This window comes from Alexandromys fortis, unplaced genomic scaffold (genome assembly GCF_014885135.2).
Source record: "Alexandromys fortis isolate MF-2015 unplaced genomic scaffold, M_Fortis_MF-2015_v1.1 scaffold_88, whole genome shotgun sequence".
NCBI classification, from domain to species: domain Eukaryota; kingdom Metazoa; phylum Chordata; class Mammalia; order Rodentia; family Cricetidae; genus Alexandromys; species Alexandromys fortis.
The window spans coordinates 343,304-359,396 of NW_026067961.1; the positions used below are offsets into that span (position 1 = coordinate 343,304).

At 55.5% G+C, this 16,093-nt stretch overlaps 1 protein-coding gene across 3 annotated transcripts in view; it reads left to right on the forward strand.

The window, feature by feature from the left end:
- Plch2 (phospholipase C eta 2) overlaps positions 1 to 16,093 on the forward strand; it is a 75,747-nt gene that overhangs the window by 48,862 nt on the left and 10,792 nt on the right. For all 3 annotated transcript variants that reach the window (XM_050153411.1, XM_050153413.1, XM_050153412.1), the window contains 9 exons: positions 1,752 to 1,898; positions 3,764 to 4,314; positions 7,234 to 7,404; positions 8,962 to 9,055; positions 9,509 to 9,712; positions 9,956 to 10,076; positions 11,304 to 11,475; positions 11,852 to 11,959; positions 13,741 to 13,899. In XM_050153411.1, coding sequence (XP_050009368.1) covers positions 1,752 to 1,898; positions 3,764 to 4,314; positions 7,234 to 7,404; positions 8,962 to 9,055; positions 9,509 to 9,712; positions 9,956 to 10,076; positions 11,304 to 11,475; positions 11,852 to 11,959; positions 13,741 to 13,899 — 1,727 coding nt within the window. The remainder of the gene's footprint in view (positions 1 to 1,751; positions 1,899 to 3,763; positions 4,315 to 7,233; positions 7,405 to 8,961; positions 9,056 to 9,508; positions 9,713 to 9,955; positions 10,077 to 11,303; positions 11,476 to 11,851; positions 11,960 to 13,740; positions 13,900 to 16,093) is intronic.

Consider the following 16,093-nt stretch of genomic DNA (forward strand, 5'->3'; position numbering starts at 1 on the left):
GGGACCAGCCAGGGCTGCAGGTAGCAGCTGGGTCAATGCCAGTGGAACCTGCAAGCAGCCCAGGGGGGATCTCAGTGGGCTCCAAGGAGGAAGAGGTAGAGGAGAAAAGGGGAGCCCCGAGGAGCCTCTGTGCCAGCCGCTGCCTCGGGTGGGCCTGTCACCGAGGGCCCTTTCTGGCCTTGGGGAGCAAGCCTCCAGCTATCACTGGGATATGCCCGATCATCAGCCGGCTGCAGCCAGTTGGACCACAGGAGCTGTGGCCTGCCTGGCAGAGGCGCTCCTCTGGGTTGGAGGGAGCGTGGTGGTGTCACCGCAATGGCAGCTCAACCTCTTAGGTAAGAAAGGGCACAAAGCGGGTCCCTCCTGGGGACTGGCCAAGCCCTGTGGGACCACAGGGTGCATAGCTTCCTAGGGTTTTCAAAAGGCCTGGGTTCTCTCCTGCCTCACACCGACCTCCCATTCCCTTGCATCTCCCTCTGCATCCTTAGCAGAGCTCGGAGGTCAAGTGGGGAGGGAGCGAGGCAGAACTGGAGCGAGAGCTCTGGTTGTATATGCTTCAGAACTCTTTCTGGGGGGGTCCTTGGAGTTTTATGGGGCAGTGATACCTTCAGCCTAGTTACTGAGGCATGCAGGTATAGATACCATGGCCTCTAGGTGGTGTCAGAAGCCCCTGGACTATGTGGCATTGAACAGAAGGAAGAGGGCTGCTGGGTGGTCAGTGGGAGGCCCAGGACATCTCAGGAAGTCACAGACACCCTGGTCAAGAATGTTAGATTCACCACTTCTAGCTCCAGGAGCGGAGGGTGCACATTCCATTGCCTTTGTCTGGATCAGTATGAGTAGCATCAGGGGCTTGTCCCTGTCCCCAAACCCTGCCTCAAGTGCACCCAGCAGCCATGCCTGTGTCCCCAAATTAGCTTTGTCCCCTAGAGAGTCCTATCTACCTTGCGTGCTCACCCATGCCTACAATTCCCTTCTGCTTTTGGTCAATTATAGCTTCCTCCAGAAAATCCCCCCCTGGGCTGGCACTACCCATGGTTTTCTGCTCCGCCTACCTGGGGATGCCTCACTGTGGGCACTTGTGAGATGCAGTGCCCTCTGGTCCTGAGCTTCCTGTGTATAGATAGGTGTGCAGCCTGAGGAAGAAGGCTTGGCCCTGGCCTGGACTCTGGGATGTGCAGATCTTCCCTGGGGACGGGAGGCCGAGTGGACAAGGGAGGCAGGTGGCTCTAGGGAAGAGCAGGCTGTGGATTTGCACCCAGCACCTCAGCCTCCCAGTTTTGTGCCTCCCTATAGGGCCTTTCTCTGACATTGCTGCCCATGAGACAGGTGATGTTCCAGACGATACCACAAGAAGGGACAGCAGGCTTTCAGGGTGGCTCATGTCTGGGAGTAGGAGCCAGGCTTGGTGCATGGTGCCTAGTCCCACCTTGTACCGAGTACGGGAGCTCCATGCACAATGCATTTGGGAATTGGCCTGGCCTCTGTTCCTGGACTCGGCTTGGCAGTCTAAGTGAAGGCCACTTAGGGTCTCAGTGGTTTCTGGGACTGGCTGTGCGTAGCTGAATGTCCTCCCTGGTGTCTCAACCCACCTCAAGTGGCCCAGGACATCAGAGAAGGGGTGGTAACCACGCTGTCTGATGCTTGGACAGGGCCACACAGGCACACAGGGCCCTTTGGAGAAAGGCGAAATTACCAGAGCTCTCATGGTTTCTGTCTGTCTTTCTGTCTGTCTGTCCGCCTGTGTCTAGTGGAGCGATGCATGACTGCCATGCAGGAGGGGACGCAGATGGTGAAGCTCCGTGGCAGTTCCAAGGGCCTGGTCCGCTTCTACTACCTGGATGAGCACCGCTCCTGCCTCCGCTGGCGGCCCTCGCGCAAGAATGAGAAGGCCAAGAGTGAGTGAACAAACAGCCCAGGGGAGGGGCTGGGTGGGCCTGAGCCTGGGAGCACAGGGCAGGGGAGGCTCCCAAGTGGGCTAAGACCCTGCTGAGATGGTGCGCTGGTTGTCTCTAGGCTCCGGTGGTCTAGGGCTTCTGCAGTGCACTCTGGAATAAGGAATAGGAACAGGTCATATGGTCCCTGGGCAGCTGTGCCCTGGCAAGGCTCTGGGACTCCATGGGGACCGGATGTCACACGCTGAGGTCAGTGAGAGGCAAAGGGCTGTCAGGCCAGCCGACGGGAGGAGATTGTCCTGAAACCACAGAAGCCCACACAGTCTGGTACACCAAGGGCAGGGTGGAAGCCCAGGCTAACTTAGGCAGCATGGGTCAAGGTACCTGCTGTGGTTTGCAGGAGTCACTTGAATTGCTCAGCTCGGCTGGAAGTCGGAATTGGAGTACGCAGAGGATACTTTGGGAGGTCTAGGATCAGGGAGAGACACCAGAGTCTCACAGGCTGTGAGAAGTGAATTCCTGAGATCCCCTGGCTTTACCAGGAGTGGCACCCAGGTATGCCAGGGAAGGCTTCAGCTCAGCATTTACCAAGGATACCACTGTGGAGTCCCAGGAGATGGTCACTCTGCCAGGGTCCCAGGGGGCCCATGTGAGAAAGAGCCCCATGGTGATGTCGTCCTGGAGCTGGTGGAGCTGCCCCATGGCTGCGCAGGCAGAGGGAGCCTGATGCCTGGCCGGGGGTGCCACGCCCAGGGAGGTAACTGGAAGAATAGACTGAGGAACAGGGACTTGTTCAAGGGCCTTCAACCCTCCCCACCCCTGGAGGCCCAGTGGGTGCTCCGGACTCAATGCAGAGGAATAAGGTGCTGTTCTGATCGCTGGACCAGACTGGAGCCCATCTCCTTGACTACCACACTCATGCCAGGGAACTTGAGAAAGGACAGAGGCAGAGTGAGGGCTAGCTGGTGTCTAGAAGGGGACCCTGGCCACCTGTGGGCTGCATATCCGTCAGGGGGTCCTACCCAAGACATAGGGACAGATTATAAAAGCATCACCTGAACTCATCTTCCAGAGATTGAACTGAGAGGAGATTCCATGGGGCTGGGATGGTGAGGCCAGCAAAAAGAGACCTTGTGGAACCTAACCCGGGCATGTTGATACACTTGCAACCTAGCACATCTGTGAACTGCAGCTCCCTGCTACACCTGCAGTGCTAGACTTGTTACTGAAGCAGCTGCAGGATCTAGTCATGCCTGGTGCAAGTGCTTTTCAGGATGGAGAGATGAGCTGGCTAGGGTTTGATGGTGGAGTGAGTTGTTCCCATGTCCCACTGTTGCCCCTCAAAAAAAAAACTCGGTCCTAGAAAAACTGGGTGCTTGGAGGCATGTGTGCGTGTGCACACACGTGTGCATGTGTGTTTGTGAGCATGCATGTGTGCTTGTGTACCTGCATGTGTATGTCCGTGTGTGTGCATGTGTGCGTGTGTGCCTGAGTGTGTGTGCATGCATGTGTACTTGTGTGCCAGCATGTGTGAGCATTGTGTGTGTGCCTGAGTGTGTGTGTGTACCTGAGTGTGTGTGTGTACCTGAGTGTGTGTATGCACGTGTGTGTATGTGTGTATGTGTGTGTGCGTGTGTGTATGTGTGTGTTCTCACTAAAGGGGAACTGGTCAACAGAACATACTGAACTTTCACTTCTGAAGGGCAGAGGAGCAGAGGGGCCCTCTGAGGACGGCTTAGTGAGCAGATGTTGAATTAGGGTGTCAGTTATTGAGAGCAAAGATGCAATCTGCTTAGCTCATGGTGGGCCTAAGGGATAGCGGGACACTTGGGTCATTGGTGACCTTGTATCCCCCCACTTGCCCACAGTCTCCATCGACTCCATCCAGGAGGTGAGCGAGGGACGGCAGTCTGAGATCTTCCAGCGCTACCCAGACAGCAGCTTCGACCCCAACTGCTGCTTCAGCATCTACCACGGCAGTCACCGCGAGTCGCTGGACTTGGTCTCGCCCAGTGGCGAAGAGGCACGTACCTGGGTCACTGGCCTTCGCTACCTCATGGCTGGCATCAGTGATGAGGACAGCCTAGCCCGTCGCCAGCGCACCAGGGACCAATATCCTTGGGCTCCTGGGGTGGGGAGAGACTCCAGGAGCAGACTCCATTGTCCAGCTGGGTGGGAAGGGAAAACCAGAAGGGGTGCTTGGGCTGGGGACTCTTGCCGCCTAAGCTGGAGGGCAGAACAAGTAAGGCCAGGCCCGTGGACTGTGTTGGCCCCTAACTCAGCCCCAAAGTGGCTGAAGCAGACGTTTGACGAGGCTGACAAGAACGGGGACGGCAGCCTGAGCATCGGTGAGGTTCTGCAGCTGCTCCACAAACTCAACGTGAACCTGCCCCGGCAGAGGGTGAAACAGATGTTCAGGGTGAGTGCCGAGTGTCCAGGCTTGAGGCCGCTGTGGGAGGTCCTCCCAGGGTGGGCGGTCTGTGCCCGGTGCTGCTCTGCTGACCGTGGGCAGGGCACTGAGCACTGTGCATAGGCTGTAGCTAGGGGGACCACGCGCTTAGGGGAGGCACCCAAATGCAGCTACACTCCATTTGTTGGTCTCCTATGGTTCCCAGCCTTAAAGACACATGGTCCAGCAAAGAGCTGAACTGGTAAGCAGCAGCTCTCGGTAACCACCCTGATGTTAGGAGTTATGAAAATGCATCTTTCAGCCACGCACAGCCTTTATTGCCTGTAATTAGTTCTGTCTTTTGGGAACCTCCATGGGAGAGAAACTCTTACGTTGGCAAGTCCTGGTTTGGGGCAGGAATGGGCTGAGCCAGCAAACTCAGATCTTTGACCTTGTTTTCTTGCTGCAGCCTGGAAAGGGGTTTCTGTGAACATGGATGCCAGACCTATCCCTAATGTGCACACATGTGCGGACACACACGCACACACACACATGCACACACATGCACACACACACACGTACATGCACACACTCGTGTATGTGCACATACATATGCGTGCACGCACACATACACACACACACACACAAACCCATGCGTGCTTGCTCTTGACCTGACAGCTCCGCTGTGTCTCGCCCTCAAAGGTTCCTGCGTGTGCACTCATGCTAGACGGGCGGTCATGCTCAGCTGCAGTAATGACAGCAGCTATCGGGGTCTCTGTGTGAATGACGGGCAGCTAGCAGGACACTCTCGACTGCCCACTGAGGACCGTGGGAGTGTCTGCTGCCCCTCTGAAGGCCCCTGTTGGGTCAGTCAGCCGAGCAGCGGGGCCTAGCAGACAGCTTGTATCTGATGGGACACTTCCCATTCTCTACTGCCTGCACTGAGCAGTTCTTAACCCTTCCAGGACAGCTCTGGGCTCAGGGTGAGGATGCACTAAGGACCAGGCAACACCTAGAACAGGATTGAGGGCTCAGAGCACCCTGAGAGGAAAGAGGGAGGAAAACACCCTGGGTAGGTTGTGTGCTATTGGAGGGTTTAAGCTCCAGGCCTTGGTTGGAGCTACTCCATATGGTATCACTCTGGAGTCTGTGCTTCCCAGCCCATTGTGAGAGGTCAGGCCTCTGGGTGCTGATTAGTTCCCGGGGTCTGTCTGGGTGATCTCAGACCTACCTTCTCCAAATTGCCTTTAGGAAGGAAGCCTTGGACAGAGACGAAAGACCATGAGCAGAGAGGCAAACAGCTGGGGTGTGTGGGTGGGATGGAAAGGAAGCTGTGGGGTTCTTGCCCCCGAGACATGGGCCTTGTACATCAGCTCACACAGCTCAGACTCAGTAGCCTTTATCATCTGTGGTGGTCAGCCAGCCACAGAGATCCCAAACCTCCCTACCCACGCAGGGTCCCGTTAGGCCAAGCACGTCATGGTAGCCTCCATAGGAACTTGGAACCCCAGGATAGGAATGATGCCCTCCGCAAGGCTCAGGTCACTCTGATAATCAGTGTTAGGATGGTCTGGATCTGTTTAGTGAGAGCAGAGGCCTGTGAAGTGGATACAGTGGCTGTGACATAATTTCATTAAGTCTAAAATAAGATGGGAATGAGGGTCAGTGCACTGGTCCTCAGGTTTAGTGGCCCAAGAGTATCTTTGGGCTAACCAGGGCTCAACCCAGAAGAGGCTTGGCAAGAGGTGATTTTGGTGGCTTCCTTTCCATGCTGCCCGGGCTCCATTTGGGTTAAACAGTCAGCGCCAAACTGGGTTCCTCCCGTCTTTCCTAGGGACCCTCTTCAGTCCATGGATGGCCAGGGGAAAAGAAGCCACTGGGTTAATAGGAGTGCCCAAATGTGCAGAGCCTCCATGAGGCCCTCCAAGTGTGGTGTGGCAGATTTGGTGATGCCCATTTGCCATGCCACAGAAGACATATCTAGAATTTCTGCAGAGGCCCGAGGAGTCAGCCAATGTCTGTAGATAGCTGCTGACTGGCACCTGTATGCCCAGATCTGGGATGACAAGTCACAGGATAGAACCTGACTTCAGGGCCCTTGGTCAGTGGAGGACGAGAACCGAACCTTGGATAAGCTGTGGCTGGGATCCTGGCAACTGTGGTGGTTCTGAGCCATTCGGGCCACCCCAGTCCTGTACTGGGCACTGTCCCCGGCACTGAGCCGTGGTCCCCTTGGGGTAAACTCCCTACAGGAAGTGTCCACCCACAGGTCCTTGCAGAGCGAAAGCCCAGTCTTTAGAAATCAAGCAGCCTCTTCTTGGGCCAATCCTGAGCCCCTGAGGACACTGTTAAGTCCACTTCAATCCCTGGCATCCTTATTTTCTGAATCTTCCCCTGGCCTGGGCCCGGGGTATGCACTGCTTCAGACTTCAGCGTCCTAGGGACTGGCACCCTTGGCAGACGTTTCTTATGGCTATGACAGTTGGGAAGAAGTCGTGCTTCCTTGGGCCCCCCATGGAATGGTTCCTGGGGGTATCTTGTGAGCCCCCCTCTTTCAACAAAAGGAAGACAGTGACCAAAAGCACTTCTCTACTATTGATACCTGAGCCAGGACACTGCTGGGTCCTCCGTCAGAGGGCGGGTGGCCAACTGTAGCTGCAGGGGTAGGCACAGAGCCCAGAGTGGAAGACACTCCGGTGAAAGCCTTCAGTTCACAAGGCAGGGTGTTGGTGTCCACAGCTTGGGTGACAGTGGGGTTTGGTTACCGGTTGGCCTTGCACTGCACGGCGGACGAGTGGGGTGGCGCCCATCTGTGATTTTTCTGGTGGGAGGAGGGAAAGAGAGCCGTTGGAGGGGTGCCCTGGGTAGCGGCAGAGGGAGGGAAGCTGGGCTGGGGACCGGGAGTAGGAAGTTGCAGCTCGGGTGGTGATCTGAAGTTGGGTGTTGCAGGAGGCAGACACAGATGACCATCAGGGGACACTAGGTTTCGAGGAGTTCTGCGCCTTCTACAAGATGATGTCCACTCGCCGAGACCTCTATCTGCTCATGCTGGCCTACAGCAACCATAAGGACCATTTGGACGCCTCCGACCTGCAGCGCTTCCTGGAGGTGGAGCAGAAGGTGAGGCCTGGCAGAAGCTGTGTAGTTGGTGGGCGTGGCTGGTGGGCGTGGCCGGTGGGTGTGACCGGTGGGTGTGGCTTCAACTTCAGCCTTAGTTTCTGCCATCACGTGTTCAGAGATTCATAGCCGAATAGGTCTGAGCCTTTGATATTACCAGACAAGTGAAGAAGCTTACAGTTTTCCTCACAGACGAGGGGTCCCCCTGGTCAGCTCCATTTTGGCATTGGGTCTCCACCCGAAGCCTCCAGAGTTTCATGGGCCGGGGTTCCATGGCCTGGCCTTTGAGAACCACTCTTCTCTGTGCCTGTCTAGACACGCGTCCTCCCTAACTTCAGATGTGGCCTCCTGCAGCAAACACATACATACCCTAAGACTGTTTATCTTGACCCCAGGAAGTCAGTCCACCAACAGGGAAGCAACAGAAGAGTCAGGTGCCCCTAAGCTCTGCCCTGCTGCCTAGACCATTCACTTCCACAGCCTCAGAGCCCGCCCCTCCCACCTTAGAACTGGGCACGGATGAGGGACACGGAGGCCAAGTGTACAGAGAGCACTTCCACAGAAAGTACAGTAGCTTGTGGCTCCCTCTGGTGGCACCTTGAGGTCAAGGGTCTTCCTGGATCTTTTCTCAGGAGGAGGGCTTGCCTTGGGGTGCAGGTACCGGCTGGGACTTGCTCAAGGTCCTCTGTTTTGCACAATTTCATGCCCAGAGCCCCCCTTACAGTGACTGACCATGTCTGACCACAGCAAGGAGGGGACTAGGTAGGTGAACAGTAGCTGTGAGCTTGGGGTTTGAGGTTTGGTTCCTGGCTCTGCCCAGGATTGCCCCCTCCCCACCACCATGGCCTACTTCATTCCACCAAGGTTGCCCCAAACCCAACTGTCTTCGTTTCTTTCCTGTAGCCGTGATAAAACACCATGACAAAAGTAACTTAAGGGAAAAGGGTTTATTTGGCTTACAATTCCAAGTTATAGTCCACAGTGGCAGGGAAGTAAGTCAGAGTCAGCAGCTTGAGCAAGCAGGGCCGCACGGTTTCCACAGTGAGTGCACTGTGTACCCAGCCTGCATTCTCCATATTACACATTCCAGGGCTCCTTTCCCAGCGGATGGTCCCACCCACAATTAGGATGGGTCTCCCACGGCAATTAACATGAAGACAGTCTCCTCCACAGCTGTCCCCACAGCCTATCAGACAAGACATCTCACGGAGACTTCTTTGCCTGGGGACAGTTCACTCTTGGGTACCCCCCTGCCTTCAGGCTTCCCCCCACTAATGTCACAGCTGGATCCCACCCTATGGCAGACGTATTTTCCCCCTCAATCAGAGAGTACCCCAAATCCATGTGACCCGTAGTCCACTGGCTGCCGAGTTCCAGGTAATATGGTATGGACCTTCTGGTGGTCAGCGCCTCCAGCTCTCAAACCACCCTTGCTACGGTCAGTCTCCATGCAGTGATCAGAGAAAGGGCAAGAAATGGTGATGGTGGCAGGAAGAAGGGGAAGCTGCCTGGAAGTCCCATGCTGTGACTAAACAGCCCTGCCTCTCTGCTCTGGCCTAGATGAACGGTGTGACCCTTGAGAGCTGTCAGAATATCATCGAGCAATTTGAGCCTTGCCCGGAAAATAAGAGCAAGGGGGTGCTGGGCATTGACGGTGAGTGGGGGGTACCAGGCATGGATGGTGAGTGGGGGTACCAGGCATGGATGGTGAGTGGGGGGTGCTGGGCATTGATGGTGAGTCAGGGGTACCAGGCATGGATGGTGAGTGGGGGGTTCTGGGCATTGATGGTGAGTCAGGGGTACCAGGCATGAATGGTGAGTGGGGGGTGCTGGGCATTGACGGTAAGTGGGGGGTGTGGGCATGGATGGAGAGTGGGGGGTGCTGGGCATCAATGGTGAGTGGGGGGTGCCAGGTATTGATGGTGAGTGGGGGGGTGCCAGGAGTTGATTGGGAGTGAGGGGTGTTGGGCATAGATGGTGAGTTAGCTGTTCTGGGGGATGATGGGAAGGAAACCCTTGGGGCAGCTACACACCTGTGGGGCAGGTAGTTCCGAGCTGAGCCTAGTGACAGAGCTACACTGTGCCACACTCCCGTGCTCCACTGCAGGCTTCACCAACTACACCAGGAGCCCTGCGGGTGACATCTTCAACCCCGAGCACCACGGAGTGCACCAAGACATGACACAGCCCCTGAGCCACTACTTCATCACCTCATCCCACAACACCTACCTCGTGGGGGACCAGCTCATGTCCCAGTCTCGGGTAGATATGTATGCCTGGGTCCTGCAGGCCGGCTGCCGCTGTGTGGAGGGTAAGCGCTCCTGGACTCTGCGCCCTCCAGCACGGAGGACCAGTCTTGTCTGCAGATGGCACCTCCTTCGGAAAATGGGCTGGACTTGAGGAGCCACGGGGGCCTCTGGCAGGGTTCCTTCTCTTATCACTGAGAGAGCAGACCCCCGCTCCCCAACACACTGTGGTTGGAGTCCAGGGACCCAGCCTTCCTAGGCTCACACAGCCAAGCCCCTTGGACTAACCAGGCTCTGCTTGCCCACAGTGGACTGCTGGGACGGGCCTGACGGAGAGCCTATCGTGCACCATGGCTACACTCTGACCTCCAAGATCCTTTTCAAAGATGTCATCGAAACCATCAACAAATATGCCTTCATCAAGAACGAGTGAGTGGCCAGGGCTTCTGGGGGCCGGCTCCTGTGGTAGGCAGGGGGAGGGCAACCAGGGTCTGGGTCTCTTTCCTTCCCTGCGTTTCCCCGTGGGCTGTGACTGTAATATCCAACTGGCAGGTTTTGTTTGGAGATTATTCTCTGAGGAGAGTGGCGGGGGGGGGGGGGAGACTGTGTGCATAGCCTATCCACACACACTTAGTGGCATCTCTGACCTCAGCCACCCATAGACATGCCGATCCGAGTACTAATTACCCCCAGGAAACCACTCTGTGTCCAGACTCAATTTGCTGTCACTCAACTGTGGCCGTAGATGCTGCCGAGAAAAAAAAAATCCAATTTGCTGGCTGGAAATAGAAGACGTTACCTTGTCCAAACAAGACTCTGAAGCAGGGGTGGGGCTGCTGAGATGGGGAACCAGGTGGACTCAGGGAACAGAAGCAGTTTTGGGGGGAGGTATCAGTAAGGCTCTCGGGATCGTGGCCGAGGAGGGTGCTACAGCTCAGGAGCAGCTGGGATGCACAGACGTCCTGTGACTGACTGGGGGCTGTTTCTGTGAGCCGGCATCATATTCCCCTCAAGGCCCCTGCTCTGTCTGCCCTTTCCACATCATGCGATTGCCTACTTCTTGTTCTGGGCCCCGAAGTTTTCTAAACAGGTCATGATTGCCTTTTGGTAAAATCAAAATCAGATGTGTGTGTATACATACAGTTAAAAATAAACAGCACAAGCAAAGCAGAGCATTTAAAAAAGCTCCACCTCACATGCTTCACTCTGCACCGAGCAGGCAGCAACTCTTGTGCTTGGTGGTGCACGCCAGGCTTAGGTTCCTTCCTGGGACCCCTATCAGGACTCGAGGGCCATCCACCGTCTAGCTCACCAAGGTTGTGTTTTTCACAGTTTATTCATTATTTTCCATTATTTAATACATGCCATATTCAAACCATGACTTTTTCAGACACCCTACTTTCGGGGAGTTTATGGTTGCCTTTGTTTTTTTTCCTCACGCTTTCTTTACTCGTCCCCCCAAATTTCTGTTTCTTTCCTACCCGTTTATTTACTTTTCAGAGTTTTAGGTGGGTCACCTCTTAGAGCAGATGGCAGATCTTTTACCTAACTATTCCATCATTCGAAGGTATAGGTGGCCTGTATGCCTACAGACGTGGGGCCTAGTCGTGCTCGAGGGTCCTGTCCTCTTCCCACTCTCTTGTCTTGGTACCACAGGTACCCAGTGATCCTGTCCATTGAGAACCACTGTAGTGTGGTTCAGCAGAAGAAGATGGCCCAGTATCTGACCGACATCCTTGGGGACAAGTTGGACCTGTCTTCAGTGAGCAGTGAGGATGCCACTATGCTTCCTTCTCCACAGATGCTCAAGGGCAAGATCCTGGTGAAGGTGACTTTGCTGGGGCCACCACTGTGATGGCCTGGGGCCAAGCTGGAGAACTGCAGTACCTATAGACAGATTTGGGGGGCACTCACTCTTGGGATGACTATTCCATCTTAGGAATTACAGTATCTATAGACAGATTTGGGGGCCACTCACTCTTGGGATGACCATATTATCTTGGGGATTACAGTATCTATAGACAGATTTAGGGGGCCACTCACTTTCAGGATGACTATATGATCTTGAACCACTTCCCTTATATGCCCACTGCCACAACAGCAACCGGCCTGGTTGTCCAACCCCAACCCACTTGCTGGCCTGAGACTCCAAGAAGGAGCTTGAAGAAGGCCCCCTCCCTAGTGCAGTTCTCCCCTCTCCCCAGGGGAAGAAGCTCCCTGCCAACATCAGCGAGGATGCAGAAGAGGGTGAAGTATCCGACGAAGACAGTGCCGACGAGATAGAGGACGATTGCAAGCTCCTCAATGGGGATGTGAGTGGGGGCCAGATGCTCTGATGGGGGTCCTACGGGTGGGGGGCCCATGGTCCAAGGGGATGAGCCAGACGCTCTGATGGGGGTCCTAAGGGTGGGGAGCCCATGGTCCAAGGGGATGAGCCAGACGCTCTGATGGGGGTCCTACGGGTGGGGAGCCCATGGTCCAAGGGAATGAGCCAGACGCTGATGAGGGTCCTAAGGTTGGGGAGCTCGCGGTATCTGAGGGGATGAGCCAGACGCTCTGATGGGGGTCCTAAGGGTGGGGAGCCCATGGTCCAAGGGAATGAGCCAGACGCTCTGATGGGGGTCCTAAGGTTGGGGAGCTCGCGGTATCTGAGGGGATGAGCCAGACGCTCTGATGGGGGTCCTAAGGGTGGGGAGCCCGCAGTCCCCCAGGGGATGAGCCAGACGCCGATGGAGGTCCTAAGGGTGGGAAGCCTGTGGTCCAAGGGGATGAGCCAGACGCTGATGGGGATCCTAAGGTTAGGGAGCCGGCGGTATCCGAGGGGATGAGACAGATGCTGGGGGTCCTAAGGGTGGGGAGCCCGCAGTCCCCCAGGGGATGAGCCAGACGCCGATGGAGGTCCTAAGGTTGGGGAGCCTGTGGTCCCCCAGAGCAGCCTCTTGGCCTGGTTGACGGGAAGAGTGTCAGCTGGGAGGGATGGCCGTAAGGTAAATGCCGATGTGGTGAGCAAAGCTGCCTAGCTTCTGAGCTATGTTCTATGCTAGGGTCTGTTTGTCTGCCGCCTGCTTGGCCCTCTGATAAGAGACATGAGTGTCCTGTCCAACCCGCAGGCCAGCCACACAGCTACTGCTGCCCCACTCTGGTGTCCATTGCTAGGCTGGCTCTTAGATTTTGTCTGTGGTGCTGACCTAGTCCTCTTGGCCGTCCAGTGAGTGGAGGCACCACTGAGCAGGGGGTGGGGGTGCACTTTGGGTTCCACCTCAGCTGCCTGGTCAGTCCATGCCCAGTCGCCCCAGGCCCAGCTCCAGTGCTGAGACCTCCTGTGTGGTAGAGACCTCCTGTATGGCAGGCCCCTCTAGCGATCACCTCCACTTCAGCTTGTCTGGACCAGGGCTGGGGGCTGTGGAGAGGGGCCTGAGCAGTCTGCAGTTGGGGTTGGGGGTTGGGGAGCTGAGTGGAGGCAGGCTCTGTAGCTGACATCTCTCCTCTGAGCATTGCTCATCCACTGCTCTCAGCAAAGACTTTATTTCCCCCCGAGGAGTCGTCAGATGAGAAAATAACCGTGCAGGAGGCCTCCGGGCCAGAGTTGGCTAATTGTTTTAGAAAACCCTGAGACAGCAGATTCTTCCTATTTTGGGTGTGCCTGCACATGTCTCTGGCTGGCCCAGAATGGTGGCAGAACTTATGACTGTGACATCCTTAATAGCCATTCCATCCTGAGCACCCAGGGAGTCCTGAAGTCCCAGACCGAGGTCCTCCCTCAAGCGCTCCAAGTACATCGGTGTCTCACTGGGCTTTTGTCAGAGAGCGCACCCAGCCAGGGTTTGCGGTTTCTCCAAAGTCTGCCCTGTCCCTACTGTCCACTTGACATGTATGGTAGCCAGTGTGTGGGTCCCATCCTCCTCCACTGGGACCCCTCAGGCAGGACCGCATGTGTCTGGGTTTTACTGCTGTCCATAGCTGTCCAGGGAAAATCACAGTCTCTGCACTGAGACTCAGAGGGGATGTACAGGGACTATTGTTGATGGTTGCCCCCTCTGCTGCTCACTGGAGTGGGGATAGATGCCAACGGGTTGACCTCTGGCTGCGGCAGGCCTCCACCAATCGGAAGCGTGTGGAAAACATTGCCAAGAAGAAGCTGGATTCTCTAATCAAGGAGTCCAAGATCCGTGACTGCGAAGACCCCAATGACTTCACTGTCTCTACACTGTCCCCATCTGGAAAGCTCGGGCATAAAGCAGAGGCCAAAAAGGTGAGACCTGTGTTGCTGACACACGCTCCTCCAACAGCCAGTCTGCGGGCTGAGTGAGGGCCTCAGAATATGTGGTAGTAAATGTATATACACACACAGGTGCTAGTATGCAAGGTATATCTATAAAGCTATCCATATACACACCTGTGAGTACACCTGCACCTGTGCACATGCCGGTACACATACATATACCTGCATCTAAACACACATACGCACAATGCTTGCACATATATACCTGCATGCCCGCCCACAGACACATACACCTCTGCACATACACTTGCATGCATACATGTACATACGCATGCTTGTGTGCTCATACTGCACAAGACTCATACATGTGCACATACCTACACACGTCTATACACACTCCTCTGCACATGTCTGTACAATACTCACACATGTTCACATACCTGCATACCTTCCTGTGCACACTCATGTATTTGTATGTAGTCCCGTGGGGACCTATGACTTCTCTGAGAGGCTTTGAGCATTGCCTACCTTGGTGAGGGTTTCATGGGTGACAGAGGGGTGGACATCAGGACCTCAGGGCCCAGCCAGTCCTGGGAAATGCCCACTACCTGAAGCAACTCACAGATATGTGGGGAAGTACAGAGAGAATAGCCTTCAGAGACTGTCCTGGCAGGTGTGGTGGGATGGAGGCCAGAGCCAGACAGGCTGGGCCAGACAATGCAGTCAGTCGGTGCAGCTCTGGAGGGTGGCAGCAAGCCAGGCTTGAAGGACAGGTACACTGGATAGTGGCCTGAGTAAAAGATTCATATAGCAGCTGGCAGGTTGGGCAGCTGGCCCCACAGCTCAGCAGGGCGTCTGCAGTGTGAGAGATGGCTGGAATAGCTCCCATTGCCTGGGAGCCTTCCCTCCCCTCCCCTTCCCATCCTGTGGCACTGGCTCACTCTTCGCTGCTTCCAAGGCTCTTGGGAGGGCCGGAAGGGGGCCTGTCCCTGATGAACAAGGTCCTCTGCTGCTGTGTTTTTAGAGGTGTGTTTGCTTCCACCCACAACACTGGAGGGCTTAGCATAGCTGGTTTGATAGCCCCGTGCAGGTGGCTCACACAGGTCCCATGCACGCAGCCTTCTTTTTATTTTTAGCTCCCAGATATTTGGGCAGGAGAGGCTAGCCTGCCTGATGCTTTGCCCAGCGTTTGCTAGCAGAGGCTGAATGGAGGTGGGGCCTTGTAACGGGTCCAATCTTAGTGAGGGCTAACAGGAGCTCTGCTTTTCTTGGCCAACAAGAGGGAACCTGGGTACAGGAGCATAGCTTGGCCCCTACTGTGTCTTTTGGGAATGACTGTGCTCAGGGAAAGCTTCTTGGAAAAGGAGAGGAGGAGGAGGAGGAGGGGAGTTCCTTTATTTGAGATACCCAGGTTGGGGGAGAAGCTTGGACCCCCAGCCTGACAATTCACCAGGCTGTGACGCAGCCTATACAGGACAGACAGAAAGGGCACATGTGATGAAGCTTGCTGAGCTAGGGGCTGAAGAATTGTGGCATAGGGCACTGACTAGCCAGGGAGCTTCTTGGCCTGCAGTCCAAATGGAGGGGTGGATATCCGTGTGCCTTCCATGAGCCATTCTGGCCATTTTTTTTTTATTCTCTGGGCTAGGTGTCATTCTCTCTGCATATGAACCTTGAGGACACGAGGCTCAGCTTAGGAGTTCTTGTGAGGCAGGAGGAGGGTTTGGGAGTAGCTTGTGACTACGAAGGCGGGGCAGAGGAGATCCCCTACTAGCAAGCAGTTAAGTATAACTCCAGAGGGTGCAGGACAGAACCACTGGGGCCCTGTCCCTCAGGTTGGCCCCAGAAAAGGATCTCTTCTGCTGAGAGTGGGGGCTTAACTCCTGTCCTTGTCTGTGGAGATGACCCCGCCCCCTGCCCCATTGCTGCCTGTACTACTTTGCCCTGAACATATCCCATGATCAGCCGCTCACAGCCCCCCAGGGTGGCCAGGTCAAGCTGCATATGTGTGGTCCTTCTGGAATGGTGGTGGCTGTTAGCCTCGTCGTGTGAACTCTGGCTGGTGAGCACACACCTGTGTGGTTAGTGTACACTTCTCCTAACGTGTGCATATTTTGGTCATTCAAGCATGGTGGTGACAACAGTTTGAACAGTACTTTAAAAACCCAGAAACGTGTCGGCCTTATGAGGTTCTCAACACGAATGCGGCTTCTAGGGCTTCTCC